This window comes from Benincasa hispida, chromosome 2, assembly GCF_009727055.1.
Source record: "Benincasa hispida cultivar B227 chromosome 2, ASM972705v1, whole genome shotgun sequence".
Lineage (NCBI taxonomy): Eukaryota > Viridiplantae > Streptophyta > Magnoliopsida > Cucurbitales > Cucurbitaceae > Benincasa > Benincasa hispida.
In genome coordinates this window covers 36,088,265-36,100,142 of record NC_052350.1, presented here as the reverse complement: position 1 = coordinate 36,100,142, position 11,878 = coordinate 36,088,265, and the positions used below count along the sequence as shown (strand labels likewise).

Below are 11,878 nucleotides of genomic sequence, written 5' to 3'. Positions count from 1 at the left end.
TGTTTTTTTTTTCCTCCAAATATTTATCAAATTTTAGGCCAAAAACACCATCAATTAACTCAAACTAAAAGGCATTCGTGTGACATGTGAATGAGGAAAGGAGAGAGGGAGAGGGAAACATCTGACAAAGGGGAGAGGAAGAGAAATCTGAGCGAGAAAAAGTGGACATACAAAAATCCTCCAAATTTCCATTACTGTTTGCAAACCAATTGGGCTGGATTTTTAAAATTGTTGATATACAATAACGGACCTCAAACATGGATATGATATAGGATCTCATTGAGTTTAAAACTCATATTGGGCCCCACACACCTTAAGTTAGATGGTTTGACTTTGAGACTCCAATCATTCTAATATTAGTCTACAAAAGGTCACATTCACTCAAAATAATTATGACTTTTCATCTTCGTTCTTGGAAGGAATTTCTTCATCTGCTTTATTTTCTTTTTCTTTTCCAACAAATCAATTCGAGCTATTCAAGCTTAGGAATGACTGATTTTTCTCAATCGTTTTAGCGCTTCTTTTTTTCAATAACAGAAAGTAAAAGGGTCAATATGATTATTGCTTTCTACATGAAGAATGGTTTCATCCATAGATGTTTGGTCTCAAGGAGAGAAAAACATAAGACTTAAATGGAGGTAGAAATTAAAATCTCCATGGTTGGGATATTTCCTAAAAAGGGTAGATAAGATCATAAGAGATTCATGATTACAAAACCAATCTATACCAGATTCTTTGAAATCAAACATTGAACAACAAAAATACAAGGGAGCAAAAAAATGAACAAGTGCCAAAGAGCCACATGGTTGAAGACAATAAATAAAGATGAATAATTACAGACTCACCCAATGAAACTCACCAACCTTATTCCCTGAGACATTGGCCAACCATTGCAATAACTCACTATGAAATAAACTCAGAAATTCAAAGGGAAGACAAACTTTCTAGTGACCGACCCCATCACAACATGGCCTTGCCATATTTACACACGATCCTGCAGCACATTCCCGGACACTATACGACTTGAAGTGTTTTCCTCACCATTTGGAATAGTTTGCATATCAATTCTGGGATCTAGGTTTTGCAGATTTTGAGTCAGCTGATCTGGAAATTGACTTGGGTTTATCGTTGATTGACTTGGCCATGGTCGCTTTGCCAGCAGAATTTCTCACCGTTTGATTTTGACTACCAGGATCTGCCATTGTTCAAATCAAATGAGAAATAGTTTGTAAGAAACTGCATTTTGAAAAGAATTAAAGAAAACAAACCCATATAAAAAACAAGCCCCTACAAAAGAAGGATAAGCTTTAATTTTCATAAACTCATTTGGGAGTAAGAAAAATGTTCTGTATTAGTATATCATAGACACTTATCAGATAAATATTGATCCAAAGAACATTGTTTCAAGTTTTTATAATGATTTAAATTACAAAGCCTACTCTAATCTATAAACTTTCAAGCTTACTCCACATTGGTCCCCATACTTTAATCCTTCAATTCTAGCCTATCAACTTAGCATAAAAAAATCATTTTCGTCATAGCTATTATTCTCTTTTAATAAATTATCCAATAGAAAACTAAAGTAAACATATTTTTCATTTATTTATTGATCAATAGACGTCCGTATAGTCAGATTATTTGAAGCTATTTTGTAGTAAATTTCCTATCGAGTTTCTAAACAAATTTGGACTTTGTTAGGTGTAGGATTAATGCAGCACAAACGCAAAACCAATGTCCTATTGCTACATTAAGGCACTGGGATTTATTGATTTATGAAAGAGAATTGGTGGCTGTGGGGCTAGCACTGGTATCCATATAGATTTTGGGAAGCACTTTTTGGTAAAAACAAACTATTTCTCCTTAAAAAATGTATGGCTGGCAGGATACTTTCAAGTAGATTACCAAACTACTAGGACATGGATTTGAGAAGCACCATAAGTTTGGTGTGTAGGAACCAAGTAATGTATGTGTATTATTATCACACATCTTATTTGCAGATTTACACCAAGTGGAAGCAAATGATCTACTCTTGGAAACCCAGTGCCCAAAAAGACAAGTGCAAACATGGTTGAAGCAAGCCCACCTCACGTCGACACAGACTCGATATCCAACGGGAAGCTAGTAATCTATTATCAACTATAAATTCATTGACCAGCCAGGCACCTATGAAAATTTAAATTAGGAGGGGATGTCCTGACCTACAAAAAGATATATTTGGCAGTGTCTAAAGGAGCTTGGTTCTCACAAACAAGCTCTCATCAATGAGTATCATAACAGCCCAAATGTGGGGGGTGTATCATGTAACATGTTGGAGCTCTTCAGACTTGTAGGAGGTCAGTAAGGAATGAGAATGAAAAGAGACATTGTTGGACCATGTACACCATGATAGTAATCTCCGGAAAAAAAAAAAAAAAAAAAGTAGGAAGGTTTTGAAACTAAACCAGGATTGAAACCTATATTTTAATGATAAACCCCACTGCATCATCAATTTTGGACAAAGGGTGGCTGTAGTGGTCTTGATGAAGGAAAGCGGTCCAATTCCTATGTCTATTAGGACAAGGTTTCATGATTTTTCTTCTTTGTTTTTAGGAGTTGTCGTAGTTGCAGAGTACCTAGCATAAACAACATGCTAACTAATACGTATTTCCCTGTACAATTCCTCTTTCTGCCCAAAAGACTAACACGAACTACCCTGCATATGCATGCAATATCTGTTGGGTATGATTGTTTGAAGATTTTAGCACAATGGACAACCAATTGAAAACTCTTTGGACGACCTAATGATATTATCAAATATCACAAAACAGACACAAACATGCATATAGAATGCAAGATTAGGAGTAAAAAAGAGTTGGCAAACTCACCATTATTAGGCAAGGATAATCGCTTCTTTGCATTTTTGACCAATGGTGTGGATCTCTCTTTTGGATTGCTATGCGATCTTAAACCAGTATCCACTTTTGCTTTGACTTCTTCAAATGGCCTCTCAGGTGCAAGTTTATGCTTGAACTTTTGAACCTGTGCACTGGATATTTCTACAGTGCCAGCTGACTTAGTGGGAGATGATGAACCACATCCATCAGAATGTGAGCCAGCAGTTTTCTGGCTCGAGAGGTTTGATTGATCAATTACTAAGTTTGTCTTCTTGCCAGTAGTTTTTAAATGAGATCTAGTGTTACTTTTTCCCTCAGATGATCCATTCTCACGAATCATCACTCCATCTCTCAGATTGATGTCAAGAAAGCGGTTTTCCCACGGACGAACAGCCATCCACCTTTCCAACCAGTTCCAACCCCAGCTGCTTTTATCTGGTTCAAACTGAGAGAGGGCGGCCTGCTGTCTTGATCCTGCTTGCCACTGAAGGTGATAGAAAACTAATCAGTGCTAACATCGAACATTAAGTTTCAAGTAAACTCTGAAAACCAGGATAAAATAAAAATTGAGAGATAAAAATTTAAATACTATGATCGAGCATCCAATTCCAACCATCAATGAGACTGAGAATTTATATTTCCAGTGCAACTAGATTTTTAATTGAAGATGGAACTATTGCCTCATTCAAGCACCAAATCATAGAGATGCAACAAACTTACCAAGAACAAATATTTTTCAACTTAGAATACATCTAGTATTTTCCTTTGAGCATTTGGAAGCATTAAATAAAAATAAATATGTTTCCACTTTCTTGGCAAAGGAAAGCCAATTAACAGCTACACTCCATAGAGTGAAACCAAAAGATTAAAGAGGATGCTAGAATAGAAGTGAGAGGTACGGAGGATCCTCCAGCAGAAAGAGAGCTTTGTTAACTTCCCTACGTTTTCTGTGCTACTTATCTGCCTTTTCACCATCGCTCATACAGAAAAATGAAGTGTGGACAAAAGATAACCAACCATGTGGAAGACATTGAGGGACCACTTCTTTGGGCAACTGAGACATGGTCCTCCATCAAAGGTAACTTTTAAAGGTTAAAATACTCATTTATAAGTTCTTGCAACCACCCAACAGAAGAGGAGTGCCGAAGTTGTTAAGAGGCCAAAATCTTGATTATAGAGAGATGTCTTATGATACAGGAAATGTCTCAAAGTTAACTAATCTCGTCTGCTCTATAGAAAAAACCTTGATAATAGAGAGATAAATGAAGAGCAGTTTTAAGCTTTTGAAGACTAGCATTTTATTTTTCCAGGTCAGAGAAGGGATAAAATCCTAGGGATTGGAGACTTCCGGATAGTTTTCTTACAGCTCTCCCCATAGATGAACGATGATACCATCATATTACAGTCTATTCTCCATTTCTCTCTCCACATGAAACAGAAACTTTTAAGTCTTCAACTTTTCTTGTGAGCATCCAGAGATGTCTGCAATTTTTTTAGTATTTCTCTTGGTCACCCTTTCCTGGAAAAGGCTAGTTTGTCGAACCTCCTTATTTTATTAATTTTCGTAGAGATACAATATAAGAAACTGGAATATCTTTGGTGATAGATATAGAGGCAAACGAGGTATGAAATTGTTCTACCTGATGAGCCAGAGCATATGCCATGGCTCTCTCACGCTTAGCTGCAGCCTCCTGCCTTTTTAATAATTTTGCTTGAATGTCTTCAACAGATCCAACACTGTCGCACCAACCTTCCTGTATCATGAGCACAATCGTTAAGAATCTCACAGAAAGCATTGAGCAATCAGTTTTAAAAACTCCAAGCAGTGGAATGTTGGGAGTTGTGACACAAGACATGTCATGAAAATGGTAGATAAAGTGTTGTAGCCTCTAGATTGAATTATATTTTACTGCTATCAATTTATTAATTCTTGTAAATACAGGCTTTTTTCAAATAAGGTACAGATGTCGATTCGACCATATTCCCCATGTTTTCTGCACATGTGCTCCCTCAAACAAACTAAATTAAGTAATTGACAACAGTTTTTAAACATTGTGGTCAAGAATATTTCAAAATGACTTAATGGTATATTGATATTATGAGTTCAATACAAATGTACTGATGTCAGGCTCAACATAAAAGCGAACATGTCATTGTATATAATTGTTTCTGAATTCCAACATTTATTCTGTGTACATGGACAAAACATATCAGTTTTATAAAACTAAAAACAAATGCTAATATAAAATATCAAAATGGGAGACATAGTGGAAGCTTCTAAAGGTGGTCCTCCCGTTATATTCACTTATGCAGGTTCTAGGCATGCATATTCTCAATATTGCATTGTGTAAAATTAAAAGTCAATTCATCTCAATTTATGATTACAACAAGAGTGGATTGACCATTTAAAAACGATGCAGTCTAACTTAAAAATGCAACACATACAAGTATACTTGCGATATTACAAAAAACTGGTTATTTCTTACTTCAATTTCTCGAACTCGAGCCTGGTTTTCAAGTTCTTGTTGAAGTTTTTGTTGTGCAGTTTCACTTTCCAATGCAATACGTACACGCCTTGCTCGAACACGAGCCTGGACTCTCACTAAAGCTTGCATACAGCGTAGAGTTATTGCAGCTTGTTTTCTGACAGCATGACCCCTGACAAGAGCTTGAAGTCTAACCAATCCCTTGAGAGCTCGGAGAGCTCTTCTAGCCTGAAAGATAATGAGACGAATATTAACATTAAAGAGTTCATCAGTGGAATTTCTCAAAGGTGTATCACATACAACAATTAGAGTTACAAATTGTCAACAGAGAGTACATAAGATTTATATACCATAAAATCAAGTATAAGAAAAGCCATGCATCTACAACTTATAAGGTGTACACAGCAGCAATCCTAAAGTACCAAAGCATTTCCTTTTTCTGATCATCGGAAGAAATGTAGTTCTCAGAATGGTAAGGAGTCTGGTGCTCAAAACAAGGAACACAAGATAGTAGATATTTCATAGGATCACTGTATAAGACATATTTCACACTTCATAGCACCACCAACCATGGGAGTGAAGCGGGGGACTTGTTCGGCAATCAGACTTAATTACAATTAATAAATGGACAAAGACCAATGAAAGTACAGTACTTTCTAAAATATGAAATCATTCCAGAACCAACCATTGCCCATTAAATAAACAAACATATACATACATACATGTTGCTTCTTTGTATCCATAACATGCTCATTGATTATTTTTTTTAAATGGATCCACCTATTTCTCTTCTCTTCACGTTGCCTCACTATAGAGGACTGGGGGTTGACATGGGTAACCTAAAGCGAAAAGAAAAATATTCTCTTCTTGCAAAATGGAAATGAACCCCAATCATAGCGACAACATTTGGCACCACTCATCTTGATCTCTCTTCTCAACAGCTATAGTTCAAAATATAAACATAATTTTGCAAAAATCGGTATGGATTTCTCTCTGACACTCAGAAATTGTACGGAAAATTTCACCACTTCATTGCAAAAGGAAAAACAAAACAAAAAACAAAAAACCTTTTATTAAATTAATTGAAGAAAAGTACAGCAAAAATTAGACAAAACACAAATACATTACTACTAGCACTACCAGAAATCCTCGAAACATTGTTTGGATGCGTATAGCAGCCTGTTCTTCTATATCATTCTGTTGACTATGTAATGCATCATAAGTTTGAAGTGAATCAGAAGGAATAGAAGCAGCTTCTGGATCTGAAAGAGCATTGGACTCTTCAACAAATGGGGTAAAATTTGAATTGAACTCATGCTGAAGTTTATCAGCATCAATATCAACAGAATGCTTTCTCCGATGCCAAAACTTGTTGGTTACTGTCCTCTGTATGATTAAAGAAAATTTACAAAGAGGACATTAAAATGTTGACATACCATGAATAGCATGATTTCATGCTCAACATAGAGAAAAGAGATTGCGTATTTTAATTAGTTGGCAAGAAAAAATATCAACAAAGTAATTGAAGATTCAGCCATTTATGTCTTGAGGCTAAAAAAAAATGTATAAAGAGCAATATAATAAACTTAATGTAATTAACACCATCCAGTTACACCTTGAAGTTTCTAATAGTAATTGAGGGCTACAATAGTAGAAGTTTAAAAAAAGCTTCAACTCCCACTCTTCCCAATCTCAAGTCACTAGCATGAAAGATATTTGAAATCCTTACAGCCATAACCTAAATTTTCACACCTTCTCACTAGGGGGATCACATAATGATAAAAAAATCAATGCTAATGTTTACTAGCTGATTCTAGGTGCAGAATTTGCAAGAAAGTGAATGGTTGCACAAGGATAAGTGGTAACTACAAAGTTAAAAGACATCTTTTTTACCAAGAAACTGAGCTTCAAGAAACTTTTTTATTTGAATTAACTATTAAGTGGAAATACACATACCAATAAGTGTGTTTCACACAGCGAACTTTCTTAATATGAAGTTAGTTGCAACAAAAGGGGTAAATTTTTGTAGATGTGTTGCTCCAACTGCAAGTGAACTTGATTTCAAAAAGAAATTGATTTTTCAAAGTAATTGCCCATGTGTCTAACAAAGGTAAAAGGTCTAAAGTTTAGGTATCAATTGCTTCATTTCACGCGGGGAATTATTGAATTCAAAGTTACAAGTAAAAGTAGCTCTCTCAAGGTTGTCAAACAAAAAATAATGCTATCAAAACTAATGTTGAACAATGATGGGAAGGGTATAGCATTGCAGATACCGCATTTTGATCATGTTCTGATGACTGAGATTTTTCTGACTTCTTTGAACCAACTAACGCCTTGAACCATTTTCCAGAAACACCCATGGTGTATTCAAGAGTGTTGACTACAAACAGACCAACAGCTAGAAACTGTGTTTCAAAGAGAACATGTCAGGAATGAAAACTAGAAAGTAAATAGAATACTGCAGAAAGAAAAATAGTTTGTTCAAATATGAAGAATTTCAGTAAAAGGAAAGATATGTTTCAAAATAATTCCAACAAGAAGACTCAAAAAATATAGCCAAGGTGCATTGAGCCAGTTGTGATTGTCAAATTTCTGGAATTGAATCAAATAAGTGATGTTGTGCCAAATGTACAAATGGAAAGAGCAGCAAGCCAACAAGAAGAACAATCATGAGACTCAATATTGTGGACATTTATCTGTGAACTTCTCTCCACAATGACCAGATAAAAAAAAATTAAAAAGAAAATCTGAAGTTAATTTGAAAAGGCACTAACCTCAGCAATTTAGAATCACCCACGTTTCGACTACAAAATCAAATAGCTTTTCCACGTGATTAATTGAGTTCATTTCAGTTGCACCACGATTCCGAACTTTCCTGATTTGTTGCAACCTACAGAGAACAGAGATGAAATTCACCATTAAAAACATCCCTACCACATTAGAGATGGAGAGAATTTTCAAATTGCCCAACATCCAACTAACTGCCAACATAGGAACATAAAAATTACAATCTGAAAGTGGCAAAAAGCACACCATACCTACATCAAGAAAAACAAATAAGATCATCTCACTAACAGAAACATCAACCTCCATCCCCTAAAGTGAAAGTTTCATCATACTAGGAATTTGAATGCAAATGGGCAACAGTCACACAACATGACACAATACATGTACAAAAAGAAATTCCCATATCATTAAATTATGTCCTCCAATTTACAAGTCCAACTCATGATGAAGAGTAAGGATATCAGGTGCACACAAGAAAAACACTTACAAATGGAAAACTTCGTTGGCATGCATCAATGGTGAACTTCAAAGAATAATACAGAGGTCTGGATTGTTTCTAAAGCACATTTATAAGGAAGCAGAACAAACAAATAAACTCCCAGTAGACTTGAGAACACTTAAAACTCTACAACACAAACCCATAGTAGTAAAACCCCCAAATGCAACTCACATCTTCATAATCTAAGCAGCTAAACTGAACATCAAACAGTATATAACACCAAACCCACAATCGAAAATCCCAGAGTAGATACAAAAACCCAAAACATAACTTAAAATTTCAAAATACTCGAGCAATGCAAGTAGTAAAATCAACAATACCCTTTTAAAAACGAACAAAAATAGGACCAAACCCCAAGTTTAAGCAGCACAAACAACATCGTAAGCAAAATAGAGCAGATCCACCCAAATTGAAGTCCAAATAAGACAAATTGAACCAAGAACTCAGCTCATAGTAAATGGAAGGAAGTTGAAGAGCAAGAAAGTCAATGAGGGAAGTGGAGGGGAAAGAGCAAAGATACCTTAGGAGCCGTCTGATCCATCAATCAGTCAAAATTAGTCAACCCCATCTCAATTCAATCATTTGGGTCACCAAAAAATTTCAATTTGGTTGAAGATTTCTCTGAGTAGACTCAATCTATCCACCACCCATCATCTGTTTCAGCAAAACGAGGTCCATCATCTTCAACCTGATAAAAAGAAGTGAGCCAGTGAGAAGGACAACGTGAAAAGAACTTGAAAGAAAAAAAACCGCTGGGGAAATTTGAGAACTGCAAGGGAACGACGACGTTTTAAGTGGAGAGTTGAAAATCAACCGTGTTCCATTGAAATCAATTCGAGTGAGAGCCCACGCCTGGCCTTCATGATTGGACGCACGTTAGAATAAAAGTGTTGTCCTTTTTAGTTTTTTATCACCCCCAACCAATTTGTTCATTCTTGTTTCAATAAGTTAATTTATTGAGTTGGGTGTGTTAAATTGTTAATAATAACTTTAAGGTTTTGAATTCATTTAATAGAGTTCTACACTTGGACAAAGGGGAAAATTATGATTAATGTTCCCTAGAGATTCTAAAATCATTCCATCATCTTTTTATATTCAAAATCACTTAAAAAAATATTTTCAATAATTTAAAATTAATTTTAATAACATACAAATATATTTAAATGTGCAAAATTAAATATTAAATTGATTTTGAATAGTTAAATGTATGTCGTAGAGTGATTTTAAACATAACATTTAGACTAGTTTGAAAATAGACATCAATTTATAAACAAAGAGTTACAAAGTTGATAAGTTTTATATCGGTTGAGTTATGCTCATTTTATCGATTATGCACATGATGTTTAGACTAGTTTGAAAATAGACATCAATTTAGGCTCTTAAACTTTAGGATTGTATCAATTAAAACACTAAATTAATAACTTTAACAACTTAAACCTCAAGCTTACATAAATGTATCAACTTATAACCTCCACAACGTTCCATGTAAGACTTATAATTTTATCCATTAAACCTGTAAACTAATAAACAAATCAATTAGGACTATCAATTAGAATCACCTTTGAAAATAGCCCATGCCCAATTCTAATTGTTCATTTTGTTAATTTAGAATACGTTTAATTGAAACAAATATATGTCTCACACTATATTTTTTAAACAAAATTTGAATAAGAGTATAAATTGATGCTGTTACGAAAATTTAGGGCTGACATTGATACATCTATTAGTTCAAAATTTTTATTGATACGACACTCAAAGTTAAAGAGTATAAATTGATATTTTTTCCTCTAATTTTTCCAACAAAAACTTGAAGTTTGGATTAACTATAAAAAAAAAATATTTTTTTAAAAAAAATCATTTTTATTTGATAAAATAAATTTTAAAAGTGTTTTAAAAACTATTTTGGATGGTTGCTGAATATTTCAATTTTTTTTTCTAAAATGATATATTTTCATAATTAAACACTTAAAAAATTAAACCAAACACATGCTTAATTTATAGCTAGTTCTTAAGTTATTCATTACAATAAATAAATAAATAAATAAATAAAATCTAATTATAGAAGTAAAACACATTTTGATACAATCATAAAAATCTATATATCCAAATTAAAAAAAAAAAATAGTCACAATAATTTATAGCTAGATCTTAAAGGCCCGTTTGAGATTATTTTTATGATCTTAAAAAGCAATTATATGAGAATCTTAACCATCTAAGTTGTTTGATAAAAATAACATATTTATTAATCTATCCAAAATCACTTTTAAATTTGTTCTAACATGTTGAAATTATTTGATGTAGCTTTTTAGAGTTTAGCTTCTCAAAAATTTAATATCTTCCTTCACCTATCTCAAATTAATCATTTCATTAATTTATTTTCTCCCATTTATTCTAAACTAAATTGGTTGAATTTCTTATAACAATTATTTTAAATATATTTAATAAAAAAAATTTAGATTAAACAAAATTATTTTCAATTGAAATCATATATATTTTTAAATAATTATATTATAATAAATTATAAGTACATATGAATATAAAAAGTAATTCAAATGATAATCTTCGTTTGTTCATATAACTAAATTACATAAATTTAATATTTATTACTAAATATCATGAGTAATTTTTTCTAATTTAAAATTAAACTTTACCAAACACTATTTCACTTATTATCGCAACTGATTTTTCTAAAAGCACGGTTACTAGCAATTATTTTAAATGTTACAACAATCTCAAACTAAGCCTAAATGTGTTAGTAGTATCAATAACAAATAAATAAATTATTTAATTATGTTAGACATTGAAACTTTATGAATCATTAGTGAGTCGATTAAGGATCTGTTTGGATTGATTTGAGAAAAAAAGTACTTTTCATAAAACTCATTTTCATTTAAAGATTTTTGACAAAAATTGTTGAAAACACATTTTAAAATGTATTTAGTCTTGGTGTTCAATCTAATTCATTCCGAACGTTTGAAGGTATGTTGTAGTATGTTTGATTTTAATTTTATTTGCATTTAACTTTATTCTAATCTAATTATAGTTTGTTATCTTACTGATAGATACAGCTTAAACTAATTGCACAATTTCTCCAATAATTAGTGAGTTCATTAGTTTTAAGTTTAGAGTATACTTTTTATAGTTCCAATTTTGTTTAATTGTTCAGAAACAATTTGTGATATATCAAGTGTTGGTCAAGGCCATGGATCTCGAGATGGAGTCGATGTACTTCA

At 33.0% G+C, this 11,878-nt stretch overlaps 1 protein-coding gene across 3 annotated transcripts; it reads right to left on the bottom strand.

The window, feature by feature from the left end:
* Positions 1-635: 635 nt before the first annotated feature.
* On the bottom strand, positions 636-9,476 carry LOC120071436 (protein IQ-DOMAIN 1). Of its 3 annotated transcripts, XM_039023721.1 has the most exons (9): positions 9,460-9,476; positions 9,166-9,333; positions 8,134-8,249; positions 7,633-7,764; positions 6,500-6,745; positions 5,360-5,587; positions 4,514-4,627; positions 2,865-3,357; positions 636-1,195 (listed from the first exon to the last, which is right to left on the bottom strand). In XM_039023721.1, exons 4-9 carry the CDS (start codon positions 7,717-7,719, stop codon positions 1,062-1,064), a joined length of 1,302 nt encoding a protein of 433 aa, XP_038879649.1. In that variant the 5' UTR covers positions 7,720-7,764; positions 8,134-8,249; positions 9,166-9,333; positions 9,460-9,476; the 3' UTR covers positions 636-1,061. The 3 variants fall into 3 exon arrangements, with proteins under 3 accessions (XP_038879649.1, XP_038879648.1, XP_038879650.1); XM_039023720.1 differs by lacking the exon at positions 9,460-9,476 and having other exon boundaries at positions 9,166-9,418; XM_039023722.1 differs by lacking the exons at positions 9,166-9,333; positions 9,460-9,476 and adding an exon at positions 8,966-9,104.
* Positions 9,477-11,878: the final 2,402 nt, after the last annotated feature.